Below are 19,680 nucleotides of genomic sequence, written 5' to 3'. Positions count from 1 at the left end.
TTTATGTTTGATTACAAAAAGGGTAGTTTTTTTTTTGTATAAGATACATATTTTTTTTTTCTTTTTATTAGATGCATATGGTTACTCTAATGCAGTGGTTCTCAACCTTATAGTCCCGTGACCCCTTAATAAAATTTGTGGGGACCCCTAACAGTAAAATTATTTGCGTGGCAAGACAAGTAATTTGTGCCCCTAACCCAAAGACATTTAGCGCTCCCTGAGCCCCTTCCACTCGTACAGTGTTAAAGCTCTAAGGACAGCCCTGCTGTGGGGCCCCAAAAGGCTGGAAGAGCGGTATGGACTTCAGGAACAGCCCAGGATTTGGTGACCCCTGGAAAATCATCATTTGACCCCCAGGTTGAGAACCACTGCTCTAATGCCTTGTACACACGATCAAAATTTCCGATGAAAAAAGTCAGAAAGACTTTTTCCATCGGATATTCCGATCGTGTGTAGCCCCACCTGAGTTATTTCATCGTAAGTTCAGATGAATTCCATCGAGTTTAGATATAGAACATGTTCTATTTTTCTCCGATGGAATTCCATTGAGATTTTGCCGGGCAAAAGCCTGATCGTGTGTACGCGGCATTACATGCTAATTTTAGAAGCTCTGTGTCACTGATTTCATCCAGTACTTTCTTAGACATCTGTAGCTATTGCAGACCTAAGACAATCAAAGCATGTTGTGAATGGATATATCCCAGTTTTGAACTTTGTTTCTTTTTACTATCTATATTATGCATCTTTTCAAATTCATAATATAGCATTATACAGTAAAGCAATACCCCATATTGTCAGGATCAATGGAACATTTTATCTACTCAGTAGTGGTTATAGCAGAATATACTGTATGAATTCCTCTGTTTAGAATACATATTGCATTATATTTTACGTGTATAGCTAAATAGTGCAGCAACAAAATCCTTTGGGGCAGATCCACAAAGATCTGCCCCAGGGCAGCGTATCTGAGATACGCTACGCCGCCGTGACTTACTTGTCCTTGGTTCGAATCCTGAAAGAATTTGCGCCGTAAGTCACGGCGGCGTAGTCTATCTCTGGCGGCGTAATGGCGCGTAATTCAAACCGGCGATTAGGGGGCGTGTTTCATTTAAATGAAGCATGTCCCCGCGCCGAATGAACTGCGCATGCGCCGTCCCTAAATTTCCTGCCGTTCATTGCGCTAAATGATGTCGCAAGGACGTCATTTTTTTTAACATAGACGTGAATTACGTCCATCCCGATTCACGGACGACTTACGCAAAAAAAAAAAAATTCAAAATAAACGTGGGAACGACGGCCATACTTAACATGGCAAGTCTAGCTATACGCGACGAAATACCAGCTTTAACTATACGCCGGAAAAAGCCGACTAGAGACGACGTAAGAGAATGCGACGGCCGCGCGTATGTTCGTGGATCGTCGGAAATAGCTAATTTGCATACCCAACGCGGAAAACGACGTGAACGCCACCCAGCGGACGCCAAAGTATTGCATCTAAGATCCGAAGGCGTACGAAGCCGTACGCCTGTCGGATCTAACCCAGATGCCGTCGTATCTTGGTTTGAGGATTCAAACCAAAGATACGACGCAGGAAATTTGAAAGTACGCCGGCGTACTTTCAAATTTCCTGCTTCCTTTGTGGATCTGCCCCTTTATGTTTAATTTTTATTACATTTCACGTTATCCTTACATTTATACAACAGAATTTAGTTTTATTAAATAAACTATGAGCATTCAAGTGTACTTTCTATTTGTTCACCACAAAAATGTGCAATGCCTAGAATGCCTTAAGCGTGGTTCTCAAGTTATGTTATAATGCATACATTAATGTTTAACAGGACAATTAAACTGGCATAGCCCCAGTAACACATACCAAGCATCATGCTGGCTTTAGCATTTCGCTGCAATACACTAACAATTTATTATGCTTCATAGCTCTCCAGCAACTTTTATTCTATCTACAGTAAATACCAATAAACTCTGAACATCCATCACAAAAAGCTTCAATATGATCAGCTAATTAGGCAAACCTAGAATGGTCACAAACTTTCAATGGCAGTCTGGTGTGCTGCAGAGCACTTCATAGACTTGTCAGGAGCACACTCTGTAAAGCTGACACGTTCACTTTAAGGCCTTGTGCACAATGGACGTTATAAAAATGTCAGTAGCGTTAGCTGTAGAAAGCTGTAGAATGAGTTTTTTGCTTTTTTTTGCAGTAGCTTTTTTCAGCGATTTTTAGCTATTTTTTTTGCAAAACTATACACCTACAAAAGAGAATAGCTCAAAAACAATGATAAAATGCAGAATATCCAAGTTTTTAAGCTTTTATTAGAGTTAGAACATTTTTGCAGCTGAAAAACCCACTGTTTTTTTTTTCCAGTCAAAAAATGCTGTTAACAGCCTATGTGTGCATGGACGCATAGGATACCATGCTGGGTAGTTTACTGGCTGCAAAAAAAAATGCCTGAAGCTCAAAACAGCAGCTGTAAAAACGTCTAGTGTGCACGAGGCCTAATGGAGATAGGAGGTGGAAGAGGCTACCAACAGCATCACTTTAGGGGGAAGCAATAGAAATTGGTCCAGGTTTTCTAAACTATCCATTAGTTATTCTCAAAAATTCAGCTGGTAGCATTGGAAAGAATAAAGTAGGGATGCACCGATACCGATACTGGTGTAACGCTGCCGATACAAGGCATTTTCACGAGTATCGGTACTCGCGAAAATGCTCCGATGCTGAAAACCGATACCGGAAGTGACCTCAGTTGGGGGCGGGACATCTGCTTCTCCTCCACTCCGGCAGTGGGGTTCAGAGCAGTACTTGCCTTACGGTGCCAGGGCGTGAAAATCCACAGCACAGTGGGAACAGGCTGACAGCTGGCCACACTGACACTCCTGCTTCCCAGCTGTCTTTTTTTTTCATTATGCAGCACTACCGCTCTCCTGCCTTTGCAAACAAGAAGAGGGTGGGTGATGTTATGACTTCTCCCATCCTGTTCATGCACAGAGAGAGAGAGAGAGCTGGCTGGCCGCTATCAAATAACAGAGTGGATGGGTCGCCAAGGCAAGGGGCTGGACAACATCAGCACGTATTTCTACATGAGGCAGCTGTGGAAACGTCCCTGAAAGCAAAGAAAGTCCTGCAAACAGGTTAGTGTAGTATGTACAGGACAGTGTCAGCAGGGTACAGACCAGTCTTATACACTAGTACCACACAGTATATACAGACCAGTCTGCACCCCAACACTGTACTGTATATGTTATACACACAACAGTCTGTATATGATGTATGGTGTCAATGTAAAAGACTGTCTGTACCCAACACCCTGTACTGCGCCCTCCTAATGCCCCGTACTGCGCCCTCCTAACGCTCTGTACGGCACCCTCCTAACGCTCTGTACGGCACCCTCCTAACGCCCTGTACTGCGCCCTCCTAACGCCCTGTACTGCGCCATCCTAACGCCCTGTACTGCGCCCTCCTAACGCCCTGTTACTGCGCCCTCCTAACGCCCTGGTACTGCGCCCTCCTAACGCCCTGTTACTGCACCCTCCTAGCGCCCTGTTACTGCGCCCTAACGCCCTGTACTGCACCCTCCTAATGCCCTGTACTGCGCCCTCCTAATGCCCTGTACTGCGCCCTCCTAATGCCCTGTACTGCGCCCTCCTAATGCCCTGTACTGCGCCCTCCTAATGCCCTGTACTGCGCCCTCCTAATGCCCTGTACTGCGCCCTCCTAACGCCCTGTACTACGCCCTTCTAACGCCCTGTAATGCGCCCTCCTAACGCCCTGTACTGTGTCCTCCTGTGCTGCCTCCGGTTACGATTCCGCCCGCGGCGACTAGCTAACCGCGACGTGCGTTCCGTGACTGGGGTATATGAGGAACTAAGGGAATAAGGGGGAACTTCTGAGCAGATAAGACTGGCTGTGGTACTTTCACAGCCCGCACTACCTTTGGCCACCACTAAAGGGAGACTCCACTCCAATCCAGCTAGCTGACCACACACAGGCAGATAGGAATCTTACATCAACAATCCGGTGCACTCTAAGGGTTGGGGCGCAGTTTAGCAATTACTACACACTTCTAGGATTCCTCCAGAAGCTTGAAACTTGTTGTGAATCACTTTTCCCACTATCCCCAAAACCACACACCAGGCACACAATAAACGATAGCCTGCCACCACCCAACAGTTTGTCCACAGACTGGTCTGCTGAGCCACCACACACACAGATCTTTGTCTGGCAGATCTGTTAGCTTACAATCTGCATGCAATCTGCCAACACACAGGGCAACTGCATACCGATTGGCATGTAACTTAGACTGAGCAGTTAGGCACTAAAATACAACAACCTCTTCAGAGATATGAGTACTAAAATACAACAACCTCTTCAGAGCTATAAGTCCTAGCTTAGTACACAAAAGTCACTTAATAATTTTATAATTTAATATCCCAAAAGTGGGCAGCTCATACAAAGAAAAAAAAGTTACCAAAAAATATACAGAAAGACACACAATTGGCAATTTGCTATGAAAATAAAAAGGGATAAAAACAGAAATAAACTTTACTGAAGTCTATCCTTTTGTAGAAGCATACTGGAACATGTGGCACTTCCCAGTTTGGAACTGGCTTCATGGAAGAACCATATCTCAGGCTACCCCATTTATTGAAATATGGATGTGGGCTAGGCTTTAGCCCTTGGCCAATCAACCCTGGGGGGGGTGTTCCTGTCTCAGCCCACAAGATGTTTTGTGCTCTGAAATTACCAGAGTCGACTGGCCCAGAATGGCGCTGATTGCTGGGTCATGGATAGGATTCCCGATACCAGCACATCAGTCTGATCGCGACAGTAACAATCACTGCCTGCCGCAGTCAGGCGCCATATAACGGTTTTGTGTATTTTTCTAGGATTCTACACATGCTATAAATACAGATCGACATGTACATGTAGCCCAACATGTGTACGATCAAAAGGAATTATTTTCATCTCTCTGCCACTAATATTTTAGCTTTTATGAGACATAAAATAGGTTCCTCAGATCTGATGATATAAATCAAATTTGCAGACCGGCCGGGGCCTTGTGAATGCCCCCTGTTGATTTGTGTAGCCACTCTGGCTAAGAGTCCCTTTAAAGACTTCAGAAAGGTGGCAATCTATGTTTACTCTTATGGGAACTTTTATTGGCATCTAGGTGTCAACTCTGGCCTAGAAATTGGTCCTGTTCCTTTCAAATGCTAATGAAAGAACATATGTGCATTACTGATTGCATACTATATTTTTAAAAACCCAGAATTAAACTACATCTACAATTACATTACTTCTACAGATCATGTAACATCTCGTTAAGGCAAAACACTACGCTTACATTTATGTCACACCTCCTTCCTCCACCAACTGTCACCTCTGCCCCCATGTCTCTCAATGACCCAACCATTCTCTTCCCCCAGCAAGCACAACCTTTTTCTTCTAAATTATCCTACCCCACAATTCCTATTTCACCCCACCCTCAACTACCCTCCTTCATTTACCCCTATACTTCCCATCTTGCCCTCATCCCAGCCTCGCCCAACTTCATAACAACCCCCCCGCCAAACCACCCCACAACCTACGCGATAGGTATTGGCAATTGGTATCGGCGAGTACTTTCAAAAAAGTATGGGTACTCGTACTTGGTGTTAAAAAAGTGGTATCGTTGCAACCCTAGAATAAACATATCTAAAATGATTTCTCCTGATCTGAAAACAACCTGACCATGCAGCTGTCATCTCAAGGCTATAGGTACCTTGAGGGGAAAGTACACTGTAGCAAACACATGCAACATTTTGTATAGAGATGTATACATCATACCAAAAGGAGGGGTAACTGAGGCTGCATAGGGAACATAGGGATTTGGTCTCAAAAGAGGGACAGTCCCTCCAAATGAGGTACAGTTGGACACTATGTAGTTATCCTTTTCACTTGCTAGTGACATTATTGGATTCCACTAGAAGCAAATCAGCAAATAAAAGCACAAAGAGCTGAGCCTTTAACAACTATTTTACAGATTATCTGCAGCTTTTCTATACACACCATGTGTTGGATAAATCTTAATACTTGCTTCAAACATGTAGGGTGGTGGAGCTAGGATTGCATATAATATTGATGGTTAAGTTCTAATAACTTTGCAGATGCTTTATCCTGGCTACCTGCCTGCCTGCTTAATAATACACTGGTGGTTGGCACAAGACCACCCATAAAAGATGTCACACAATCAAGCAGGTAAAGAGTGCTTAGACGATAACTACAGGCACACATGGGATGGTAATGAACACACTTATGATGGCTTATTTAAAGCACAGTTTCCCAACAATTTCTGAAAGGCAGACAGGCTTGGTCTCTGCCATGACAAAATCTCTATAATCAGATTTGCTCTTACACTAGAGTCTCCCATAGCAAGCACAGGCAGCTCACAACTTCCAAAATTTAAAAAACTGGCACCTGCCAGAAGGATTCTACTTCTACCACAGTTTAGCTTCTAATTCAGCCGGTCTTAGTTTCTTTATGTTTGATGTGATCACTTTGTGGTGCGCTAAGCTCTCCTTCAAAGCTTCCCTACTTCCTGCTTCATTTTGAGAATTTACTAAAGCTGGCCATACATGGATCAAAATTCAGCCGGTTTTGCAGGGACTAGCTGAATTTTGATCCATGTATGGGCGCCCTGGTTGTACACAAATCAATCCACTGTTCCACTTGTGTACAACCATCCTGACATCTTTCCACGAATGATTAGTGTCGATGGCTATAAGCCAGCAACACTAATCATTGTGTTCTACCGGCAGGGAAGGCTCCCCCATGCTCCCCGTCGGCAGAACATAATAGCACTGTGGTAGGGATTCCTCCATCAGGTTGATAGGGAAATCAAGCAATTTTCTTTCTTTACACCAGTGGTAGAAGGATAGAAAATTGCATAATGTATGGCCTACTTATGGCAGTAAATTGGAATTCTGATTGGCTACTATTGATTATTACAATTTGCCCACTGGGTTAAGTAATCAAACTAGTGCAAACAGCAAAGTCCCCATAGAACTTTTTTGCGCTCTCTGTTTGGGTCACATAATTGGACTTTGTGCACTAAGCATAACTATTTTTCCTTGTAACCTTTTATCATGTTTCAATAGTATCAAAATCTATTAAATATGACACAACATTCATCAGATATGACAGACTTTTAAAAATCTTCATTGCAGGACATGTTAATCCCAGTAATATTATTTGCATGTGCATATGCATCCTTTATTTCCATTGTATTTCAATATAATATGCAATGCAACGGGACGATCAGTGAGCTCCAAGGTTGTCATTCAGAGTCCTAAGCTGCCCATAGATGAATAGAATTTCAACCATAAATTCTTAAATAAAGAAAATTTGTATGAAAATTCTCAAAACATTTGTTTGTCTTTCGAAAGATTTTGTTTTAACATTTGGTTTTGGAATGAATAGTCTTTACTGAACGAAAACCACATATACTGTTAGGAATTCCTTTGTTCAAGACATTTTTTCCATCCTGCTCCTTTAAATTATAACTGTGATCAGAAATTAAATGAAAGTCAATTTGATCCATTTCTAAAGTGACAAAAAACACTACTAATGCCTGGTACAAACAATGAGACAATCGTCCAATTTTGTTTTTTTTGCATGATAGTCTCCATATTGAAAATGAAGAGGTTGATAGTTACAAAAATTCTCGAATGACAGAATACAAATTCAGAAGTGATGTAATGCGTTGCATTTTATTTGTATAGTATTTACAGACGAAAACTGCAATAATTAAACGAAAATCGTACAATCTGGTATCGTACGAGGAAAATATTCATGCTTGTCCCATCGGATAATTTTGCATGAATTGTCATAATCAACTCTCGGAAGCTTCGAAAGCAGTATTTTTTGTACAATTTTCTGATAGTGTGCACAGGCCTTAAGTACGCTCTGAAAATAAAAAGCAAGCTATAACCAAAACAAAAGCTCTAACAGTTTTTGTTGCAAATCAAACATGTCCTATTATTCATCATTTTCTGCAAACAAAGGCTAAAAGTCTTTGCCAGTAATAAGTTAACCTGTTATCTAGAATTTCAGCTCAGCAGCATGGCTTTATTGTGAATTATCACGGCTGAATCTTTGCAGGTTTCTACAAGAGTAATCAAGCTAAGAAACGAAAACTGCACAAAATGTAATCACAAGAAAATGGATGTTTGATACCAGGTCATTGAATTTCTACATCTTATTAAACAGAAAACAAATTGCTCTTACTAAACTAGTCATGGTTACTGATATACCTACCTTTTGGGTAGGTATTATTTTTGTACCTTTATTATAAAAGCTTAAGGTGGTCAGCCTATAGACATTCAAATATTTACATTTTTTATTTGGTCATACAGGTAGAGGAACACTGTTGACCCAGAAAAGTTAGAGTAAAGTCAGAACTACTTTACATACTTGTTTAAGTCAGAACCTCAAAATACACTAAAGTTAATTATTAAGCATAACCAGCCAGACAACTGGCTTTTTCAGAAGAAGGTATCAAGAAAGACAAATTCCATTGTTTCTTGGTACAGGTCTCCTTTAATAATGCTCCAATACAACAAATCATTGCAGAGACTTGTACCCTTAACACTACTTACACACTCATACTATCGGGCTCTACATTTGTCTAGAGTGGTGTCATGATGTATTTCCTCGCAGACCAAACTCTGGGTACAAGTAGAACAACAAGCTTCACCGATCGCTTTGTCTGTGCTTCCTTGGGTCACTCATAAATACTATCAGGGTTTAAAGAAACATCCTACAATAGGGACCACTATTTTAGTTCTTACACAAACATTCTCAACAAAGGGCCTCTCTCCCAATCCATCCCCTTTAACACCAGTGATCCAGAATCCATATTTCATGCCAGGGCTTGACAACAAACAGCCCCAGGGTTTGGTAGGACAGGGCATAACTAGATGCATGCACTTTGCTATCCGGCAGGGATGTAAGTCTACGCAAGAACTATCTATCCTCCCACTGCCCCCCTTGAGCCCCTGGTCAGCATTTCAACTGGCACATTATTTAAGGTCTATTCCAGACATGGAATTGTATGTTAGGCCATTGATACCCGTCAAGCACCTATGTGCGGAGGGAAAATATGTACCACATTTGTTGACATTCTTGTACAAATTGATTATCCAGCCTCTAGAAGGTCATGTCCCTCTGTACATACGACGCTGGGAGGAGGACCTCCAAATCTCTCTTACAAGCATGCAAGCTGCTATCAAGATCAGGGTTACAAGCTGCAAGTTAGGTGGTATAGGGTCCCGGCCCTACTTAAACTCTATCCGCAAACCTCAAACCTATGTTGGCGTTGTAAGAAAGCACCAGGGACATTATTGCATATCTTTTGGTCATGCCCATTAATCACACTTTTTTGGAAGGAAGTGGGGAACTGGATTAAACAATTGACATCAGTTGATCTTGGCTCTGACCCTTTGGGATACCTCCTGCATTTAAATGCGATACCACTCCATAAATATAAAACCTCCTTGGTAGCCTACATGCTGAATTCTGCCCGGGCATGTATTCCAGACCTATGAAAGTCAACAACCATACCATCTTTGAAACATTGGTTTACTAGAATAGACAAAATTAGGATAATGGAAAATATGACAGCCTTATTCTATGGCAGAGAGGGGAAATGTATGGAAACCTGGCAGCCATGGACAACCTTTACCTGTACACCTCAATATAATAGCTTTTTTGCTTAGTCCTGAATAATTTTGAGTTTGGAAGGGCCTGATTTGGAGGGGCGGCCCCCGGGGGGATGTCCGTGTAAGCCTTTAAGTAAAATGTTTTTTTTTTCTCCTCTCTCATATGACCCCGAGGGGATGGGGCCAGAGGAGAGTTTTTGTTTTAATAAAGAGATGGGAAGGTAAAATTAAGGAAGAATTCAGGCAGAAATAGGAAGGGAATGTACCTTAGGTTAACAATAGTGGTAATATTCTTAACTAGGCACATTTTTTTATTACTTCTGTTATTTGGGTTTATATTCTTAAGCCTATAAGGTGTTAATTTGATATGTTGCAGGTCTTAATTGCTGATCGTATCTATTTCTTCCAGTCTGGTCAGATGGCTAGAATTGTTTCTTTTTACAGTAACATAGGTTTATTCATTACCTTGATATTGCGGATTTTGTCTATACATTTACATTCTATTTAACTGAATTTCTTATTATTACATTCCATACAATATTACTTAGTACCACAGATGTTCCATGGTTCTGCATTCCCTAAAAGGGCGGTACTGGGAGGTGGGTAGGCAGTGGATCCAAGGAACAGTGCTCAGAGGTAGGTAGGGGGCGGAGACTCTGAAAGGTGGAGATCCTGCACCTATTCTCTGGGAAAAAAGCCCTGCTATGTACCATTATATTTCTCTGTTCTTAGGGGGGAGGAAAGGGCTAAAAATAGTGTGAAAGCTTTGAACATCTGTATTTTTGATCCAGAATCATTAAGTAAAAAACAAAGTGTCTAAAAGGCACAAGCAAATTTTCAGTCATATGCCTCCAACGACTCGCTACAACATATTACATACTATATTTTCTTCCTTTATGTTGCCAAACCTCCTGTTTGATCAAGTATTACAATACCAATATTGTATGAACACAAAACTAGGCAAAAACTGCAACAGTAATGGGCATAGCATAAGGGGTTGCAGGGGTCACAATTGCAACCCTGCCCCTAGTTCCAGGGGGCCCCAGCATCCTCCCTTTCATATTATCATATCCTCCACAAAGTCCAGCTCCAATCAGCCCTAGAGCCCCACAACCACGCTCCAGTACTGGGTTTCTACTTTGCCTTCCAGAGTCCCCACCTCTCCATTCTCATTGGCTGGGGAGAAGCTGTGAGGCATTTCCTGAATGGAGAGGAGCACTAGGTGAGAACAGCCCGGGATGGGGAAGTGTCTGTGCTGTGTGCTGGCAACATGAAATGGTAACCAAGCTTAGTAAGGCAAGAGGAGGAAAGTGCTGTCCTATAGCCACAATGGGACCAATGTCACTGGTAAGGCAAGACACCGCTCAGTGTCTCCTAGTCACCAGCTTGGATTCGCTGTACCCCCCCACCTGGGAAAGTCCGCTTACCCCCCTTCCCTGACAACTGGGCAAAAGGCACACACCTCCGGGAGGTGACCTTCCCCCAACACCTGACAACAGTTACAGAGAAACCTTCAGAAATTGCTAAAACAAATCCCTTAACACCTCCTCAGGGTGCCCCTGAAAGGCTGCAGGCTCCAGATTTTGTGTCACATGGCTTTGCCATCCCAGATCTAAGTTGCACCCCCCCCCCACAAAGCCCCCTGACCACCTCCTCTGCCCTGGATATTATGCCTGGCTGCTGAGCTCCTTTTCCATTACGGCACTCTATTCGGTTCCTCCTCCGTAGGGCTGAAATCCCATTCCTTTACAACACAGCCCGTTAGCCTTTTATAATATCTGCCTACTGCAACTACACTGCCGATCTGACCAGAGAATTTTACAGGTCAGAAGGGCAACATAAAATCCAGATACACCCTGTGAAGACTAACAGACTGTGTGTAAAGGAATGTGATTTCATCCCTGTGTAGTGTGTGTGTGTGGGGGGGGGGGCTGTATACAGTGCTGGGATGGGAAAGGAGCTCTGCCAAGTGACCTGCCATGGGTCCCTGTCCTCTGATTCTCCAGCGGTGATCCCTGTCCTCTGATGTAAAGAGGAACTCTGGGAACTCAAAACTCTTAAGCCACTTTGAGAATCTTGGCGTGCGGTGGAAGTGGTGGATGGTAATGGGGGGCCCAGGTCAACTTTTGCATCGGGGCCCACAAGCTTCAAGCTACACCTCTGGCAACAACGAAACACTAATTAAATACAACTTAAAGAGAAACATTACTTACATTGTCCACTGTAACTTCTCATTCTTAATCGAGCTGTATAAGGCCTGAAAACAATACAGAAAATAAAACATAAATATATGTTTAGTATGCACAAGCATTAAAGATCCAAGGTATTGTGTGAATTGCAGTAACATTGAAAGTCCTTTGTTTTTAATGTAGTAACTCAGAGAATAAAATGCAATTAAAAAACATACGAGACGCTCACATATTTTGGAAAATTAAGTATTACAATTTAAACTACACCAACATTCAAAGATCTAAGGCTTCAGTTTCTCTTCCAAAAAAGGCACGTTCAAAAGACCAGGCCTTTAAATAAACTTAAAGAAGTTTATGTTAAGCCAAAACTTTGTTTTGCTTAGTTTTGAATAAAGGATTAATAGCCCTGACAGATTATTAATGCTATCTCTCACTTCCTGTTCTGCTAACAATGTTTTTACTAGGCAGTAAAGCCTTGTACACGCTAGGATAACTCGGATCGAATCCGACATTTGCAACACAGACAAAAAAAAAATATATTTTTAGTAGACTTAGGAAGGATAGAACCACTTTTAGATTTTTATTCTGGTCTCTGTCACAGTTGCAGATTTTCCCTCACAACCAGTCTCACAACCTCCACTGAAATGGGGTTGAGGTGGTTGTGGAGTGGATTTGCACAAGCATGTGTTTATAAGTGATGTAAGCATAATTGTTGTATCACACTGGCCAATATGATGTGCTACACTATGGATATGATATTTTTGGTTCAGGCATGAAACGCGGAGTGCCACAAGGGCAGTGGAATATCTGGCGAGTATCATCGAGAAGGAGGGAGACATCTGGAGGCAAGAAAGATGCCTGCATCGAGTCCGATTTGATTTGAAAGCATTCAGCAAAATGGAATTGTCATTAATTCTTCCCCAAATCCCAAACCAAATACCCACATAAATCCACCGCACCTACCAAAATTCACTCTAAAACCCATCTCCATCAATGCCACCAAAAACATTATCGGGACGCTGCGTAATTGCACAGCGCCCAATGACATCATACCCACTAAACTGCTGAAAGAATGTGCCGATATACTGGCACCAGCTATCACGCAGCTCATAAACCAATCATTCAAGGAGGGCACGGTGCCCCCCTTGCTGAAACAAGGTACAATAAAACCAATCCTAAAAAATCCCACCCTTGGCCCCAAAGACCCAAACAACCGGAGGCCCATTACAGGTCTAAATGTTTTCTCCAAGATATTGGAGAAAGAAGTTGTACAACAGCTGCAACAGCACTTAGACATCCATAAATTACTCGATCTGTTTCAATCAGGTTTCTGTCCGGGTCATGGAACTGAAACGGCACTGCTTAAAATATGGCATGACGCTCTAGAGGCCGCAAACGAAGGAGAATCTTGTCTCCTGATCCTGCTGGACCTAAGCTCGGCTTTTGACACTGTAGACCACAGACTACTACTGGCTAGGCTAGCTGAAGTAGCCAGAGTTGCGGAAGGTGATCTATCTTGGTTCTCCTCCTTCTTGGAAAACCGATCACAAACAGTGAAACTGGGAGCGTTCACTTCTGAAATACGTATCATGCGGAGTCCCTCAGGGATCTCCCTTGTCGCCCGTACTGTTCAATATCTATCTCCGCCCTCTCTTTGAAATCATCAGTAACCAGAAGCTACTGTACCACTCCTATGCAGGCGACACTCAACTCTATTTACGCATCTGCAACAAAGAGGATCATTCTCTTGGACTAGAGAAATCCCTCTCTCTATTAGATAACTGGATGACATCCAGTTATCTTAAACTCAATGGTTCAAAAACAGAACTTCTCCTGTTTCACGCAAACCGAAAAAGTCACCCCACGTCTACTTGGATACCCGCGCCCATTCTGGGTAAAACTATAACCCTGAGCTCCAAAGTCAAAAGTCTTGGAGTCATTTGCATGACAATGGATGCACAAATAGGGTCAGTAGTCAGCGGATGCCATTATCTGCTGCGCCTACTACGCAGACTCATCCCCTTTATTCCGAAAGAATACATTGCAGTCGTGGTGGGAACAATCATCAATTCCAGACTTGACTATGCAAATGCCCTCTACCTAGGACTCCCCAAATACCAAATCACTCGTCTGCAAGTCGTTCAAAATACGGCCGCTCGATTAGTGACTAGCAAAAAAACATGGGAATCAATCTCACCTTCGTTCAGATCCCTTCATTGGTTGCCAGTAAAAGACAGAATCACTTTCAAGGCACTTTGCCTAATGCATAAGTGTATTCAAGGCAACGCCCCCCAATATCTATGCGAAAAAATAAAAGCCCATAACCCAAATCGCATTCTGCGATCCACAAATCAAAACCTACTCCAAATACCCAAAGCCAGATACAAGTCCAAAGGAGATCGAAGATTTGCAGTCCAGGGACCTCGGCTGTGGAATGCGTTACCAACTGAGTCTTCCCTATCCCTCTACCCCTCTGTTGGAGAATTGTGTTAATAAAACTCTTGAAAGAGACTTTGTGTTGGTGCGTACATTCTTATGGACAACTCTTCAAGGAAAACCCCTGCAATGAGCGTATGGAAGAGTAAGATAACGGCAGACACAAATCTAAATCAGCAGCTTCTTCGGGGGTAGTGCTACACTAGGATCAAAAGCAATCTTGTTCTTATATTGGCAAAAATCAATACTGAAAATAAATAACATAAGTTTGGGTGTTCATCTTTAAACAGGACAGTCCAATTGCGCTGCTGACGCTCAAGATTGCTGGTTCAGACCTACTTTGCTCACAGGGAAAAAGTGAGGTATGTAATGCAATATTAATAGTAAGGGTTTTTTTGTGTTCTTTTTTCCATCAACATGGTAAAGTTATGTGACTGTTTTAGCCTATGTCATACTAGAAGCTATGGTAATTGGTAAAGTGCAGTGGCATATAGCATGCAAAACTAATTTTCAAGAAAAGTAATCTAGAATCTGATTGGCTTCTATAGGTTACAGCACTGGGACAGCGTGCAGTGACGTCACCGCGTTCAGGAAGGACTTCTGCTATATGCCGGCCGGCATTTGTTTTTATGCTCATACTTGCTGTACGCTTGTAAGTAGTTTTAATTACTTTTAAATAAATTGTTGGTACCTACTACCCTATGTGCGGTCTCCTTCCCTACATGTTCATTATCGACTGGGCAATAAGAGATGGTTTGAGGAGTACTACACATTAGATCTCGTATATCCCGCCAAGGATTTCTATGCATTGTGGTCTGTTTACATCCCGGGTTCAACTTAAGCTGTTCCTCATACTCTGGAGTATCCTGGTGTTAACCATAAATAACGCTGTTATTTGGTTGCCTTGTGGTAAGCCTCAGTCCATGTGGTGGCGGATCACATTTATGTCATTAATCACACTGGGTGTCGTTTATTCTGGATTTCACTATTTTGGACTTTTATGTTGCATATGTGCACTATTAAGGACTTAATTACACTTATTTTTTGCACGTATTTTTGTGCGATTTTCTCCTTAATAATTTGATAATTTTTTGTGGATACACATAAGGACTTTATCGCATGTATTAGGTTGGCGCAATTTTTCTGCTTTTTTCTATTATTTTGTGTTAGGTCACGCAATTGCTGCCTCCATATTTATTCACTTAATTGATTTATTATTTGTTAGCGCAATTTTTCCCTTTTCACAGCACTTTATATGTCTTCACATTTCTTTGTACTGTCTAGTTGTTTAAGAGCATGCTGCCCTCGGCAATTACACAGTTGCTTAGGAACAGTGCTCACAACATCTGCAGCCACAACAAGGACTACATGAGATACATATATTAGAAGGACTGACAGTGTCACATGTCACATAGTGACAGCCAGGTCAACCTTCACATCTGCATTAGCATCTCGCAACAAAGAGCAATTTTAAGCAACAAGTGGCAGCTAATATTATTATTCAGCAAACACTGCAAATGTGCTAAAATAAAAAGAAAAACTGTTCATCTTAATCTAGACTTTCTGTAAGTCACTGCAGCCAATATCCAGAGAGCATCTCACATGGATACTGAGGAGTTACTTCCTGAAGTCTATGGTGCATAAATTTGTGTCTCTGCTTTTTGTATCACCAATTATATTCAGGCTTCCAAGGCAGTTTTGTATCGGACTGTCGAACCCATACAACAGAATGTAACTGCTGCTCCAAATAAGCGTAACGGCTTATGTGTTTCAAGGGCGTACTCTCTTCTTCAATTCCAATCCCAACCAAAAATTAAAGAAATACAACTAATATAGGCTTCACATTTAAGAATTGATAAACTGCAATATATAACATTTTTCTTCTGATGTTTATATATGTTCTTTAACCTCCTTAGCATTTACCTACAAGTGCTTTACAATGCAAAGGAGACATCAGGGGTCTAACCGACTCTTGATGACTCCATAAAGTAGACTTTTTACATAAAATATGCCATCACATATGGGCTTGTCACCCTATTTGTAGTAAAAAAAATAAAAAATAAAGTTTGATAAAATACAAAGTAAATAATAATATATATATTTTTTTAAAGGACCCCAGTACCCCATGCAGACACATAGATAAACAGAAATCGGGCAACACATTGGATATTGCTGTGCATGCTAGAGTAAGAGGAATACTTCAAGGGCCTTTTTTTTATAATGAACTCTAAACTGATGAGCTGTAAAGGTTTTAAGGTGTTGTCTATGGACAATTTTGAATACTGTACTTTTTTGCCATTTTACAGCACACATCGTTTTTAAGTTCAACATATTTTTGATATCTATTTACTCAAAAAAGTTGTGTCCTTTAAGTTTTCCAAAAAAAATGAATGATGCTGGGTCTGTGTACACACATTAAATTATGTTTTTTTACAACAATATAGGTTTGAAAAAAAAGATTTGCACAAATATTGTGTCACAGAAAAATATGCGACTATCATCATTTTATTCTGCAGTTTTTCTTGTTTGCGCTTTCAGAAATATAGAAGTTTGTGATAAGGGGCTTTTAGGTTACATAGTTAGGTTGAAAAAAGACACAAGCCCATCTAGAAAAGGATAGTCCTCACTATGCTGAGATTTTTCTAACAAGGCGAAAAGTCCTAATGTCTTAAAATGATGTCTTCTACCATCTGAAGTACGCTTTACAAATCCCAGAGCTGGAGTAACTTTGAAGGACCTAAAAGTCTCTGAAAGCTCACTGTGGACCATTTCAAGTCTTTACTAAAGCAGAGAAGAAGCCATTACAACAGTAGAAAACATCATTTTCCCCCGAGTTTAATTCATACTGAAAGGTTCTTATTACACGAGGAAAACTTCATATATAGTGATGTCAACATCTCATGTGAAAAAGGAATAAGTAGAAACAACCAATGAAATCATAGATCAGATTTCTAGTTGCCTCACGCTCTTTCAATTACTTCCACCCCAACAATGTAAAGATAGAGAATATCATTGTTCTCTAGCAAACAAACATGCCTTCTTTCCTGTGTTATTATCACGTGCCTGTCATCTTGCCATGATACATAGTATACATAGTATACATAGTATACATAGTTAGTCAGGTTGAAAAAAGACACAAGTCCATCCAGTTCAACCACAAAAAACAAAATAAAGAAACACAGTAAAATCCTATACACCCAACTTCATACCCACAGTTGATCCAGAGGAAGGCAAAAATGATGCTCAATGAACAATAAAGAAGTCAGCAATTGTTTGTGTAAACCACGTGACTGCATTCTACCTGCTGCATCTTAATAAAGCACATTCAAGAAAGTGCTCAGTTTGATGAAACACCATGTACAAGGAAAGATCTGTGGGCTCTCGTCTATACCGTTGCTAAGCAACTTTCTCCAATCTGACGCACTACATAATGGACTGATATTTTAATCATTTACTTAGAATGCATGTATTCTCACACCGACCACAACGAACAGGACTGCCAAATGGAAGAGTTTGCTCTGACAAAAACAAAAGATATTTTGGGCGAAAACTCATTACACACAGTTAAGGCTCTTTCACACGGGTGGACCGTTCAGATCCGCCTGTTAGTTTTTCAGGCGGACACGCACAGACGCTCCTCACATCTCTATGGAGTGATAACATCCAATCCGCCACGATCCGCTAAATCCAGATGGATGGACACCCTATTTTCCATCTGTCTGGTGGATCGGATGAAAACGAACAGACAGTCCGTTTTAATTTGTTCCCTCATAGAGGAAAGCGAAAATCTGACAGATCCGTTTCTGCACAATGTGCAGAGACTGACTTGTCATCCGCTGGCTCAGCGGGGATCAACGGAGCGATCCCCACTGAGCAAGCGGATGTCTAGAAATGGATTCGCCCGTGTAAAAGGGCTCTAATATGTTTTTCCTCTTACAAAGACTAAGCAGGGGTTCATTGTTTAAGGGCAAACTCCTAAATCATCGCCAAACTGGTTTTCATTAGCAGTCACCTTTTTGGGGCTTGTTAACTACTTGCCGACCTGCCGCCGTCATTCTACGGTGGCAGGTCGGCTCTCCTGCGCGAGAGCCCGTCATACTACGTCGGCTCTCTCACAGGCAGCCAGGGGCACGCGCGTGCCCGGTGGGCGCGATCACCACCGGGCACACGCGATCGCTCATTACAGAGCGGGGACCGGGAGCTGTGTGTGTAAACACACAGCTCCCAGTCCTGTCAGGGGGGGAAACACTGATCCCCTGTTCATACAATGTATGGACAGAAGATCAGTGATTTCCCCTAGTGAGTCCACCCCCCCACAGTAAGAACACACCCAGGGACATACTTAACCCCTTCCCCGCCCCCTAGTGTTAACCCCTTTACTTCCAGTGGCATTTTTATAGTAATCCAATGCATTTTTATAGCACTTATCGCTATAAAAATGCCAATGGTCCCAAAAATGTGTCAAAAGTGTCCGCCATAATGTCGCAGTACCAAAAAAAAAATCGCTGATCGCCGCCATTACTAGTAAAAAAAAATATTAATAAAAATGCCATAAAAATACCCCCTATTTTGTAAACGCTATAACTTTTGCGCAAACCAATCAATAAACGCTTATTACGATTTTTTTTAACGAAAAATATGTAGAAGAATACGTATCGGCCTAAACAGAGGAAAACATTTTATTTCAATATATTTTTGGGGGATATTTATTACAGCAAAAAGTAAAAAAAAATCATGTTTTTCAAAATTGTCGCTCTATTTTTGTTTATAGCGCAAAAACGAAAAACCGCAGAGGTGATCAAATACCACCAAAAGAAAGCTCTATTTGTGGGGAAAAAAGAACGCCAATTTTGTTTGGGAGCCACGTCGCACGACCGCGCAATTGTCAGTTAAAGCGACGCAGTGCCGAATCGCAAACAGTACTCTGGTCTTTGACCAGCAATATGGTCCGGGGGTTAAGTGGTTAAGTGCTAAATTCACTTTAAAGTATTACAACCAAGAACATCAATGCATTATTGTGCAGTTTTCCAGTCCTGTGGTGGCTACAATATTTTTCATGCATTTTTCCTTTTTTTTCACTTAGTGATCCATCCAATAATATACTTACTGCCCTAGGGTAGCAATGCTCATTTTCTGTACGGATCTTATAGAGGAGCAGCATTGCCACCCTAGAAGCAGAAGTGGGTTGGGATTACAGAACATCTCCCTCTCTCCTCATCTTCATACCATGGGGGGGTCAGGGGCTCCCCACGCTATAGCTGAAACTGAAAGACAGCTACAGCGCGGACCTCAAATGCTGGGACGGTGTCCATGTATGTCCTTCTGCCCACATGCCCCAGGG

At 41.8% G+C, this 19,680-nt stretch overlaps 1 protein-coding gene across 1 annotated transcript in view; it reads right to left on the bottom strand.

The window, feature by feature from the left end:
- Nucleotides 1-19,680, bottom strand: part of PSD (pleckstrin and Sec7 domain containing) — a 371,343-nt gene that overhangs the window by 99,399 nt on the left and 252,264 nt on the right. The window contains exon 11 of the mRNA XM_040362362.1: nucleotides 11,928-11,971. Coding sequence (XP_040218296.1) covers nucleotides 11,928-11,971 — 44 coding nt within the window. The remainder of the gene's footprint in view (nucleotides 1-11,927; nucleotides 11,972-19,680) is intronic.

The sequence above is a fragment of the Rana temporaria genome, chromosome 8 (genome assembly GCF_905171775.1).
Source record: "Rana temporaria chromosome 8, aRanTem1.1, whole genome shotgun sequence".
NCBI lineage: Eukaryota > Metazoa > Chordata > Amphibia > Anura > Ranidae > Rana > Rana temporaria.
This window is presented reverse-complemented; position numbering and strand designations above follow the sequence as displayed.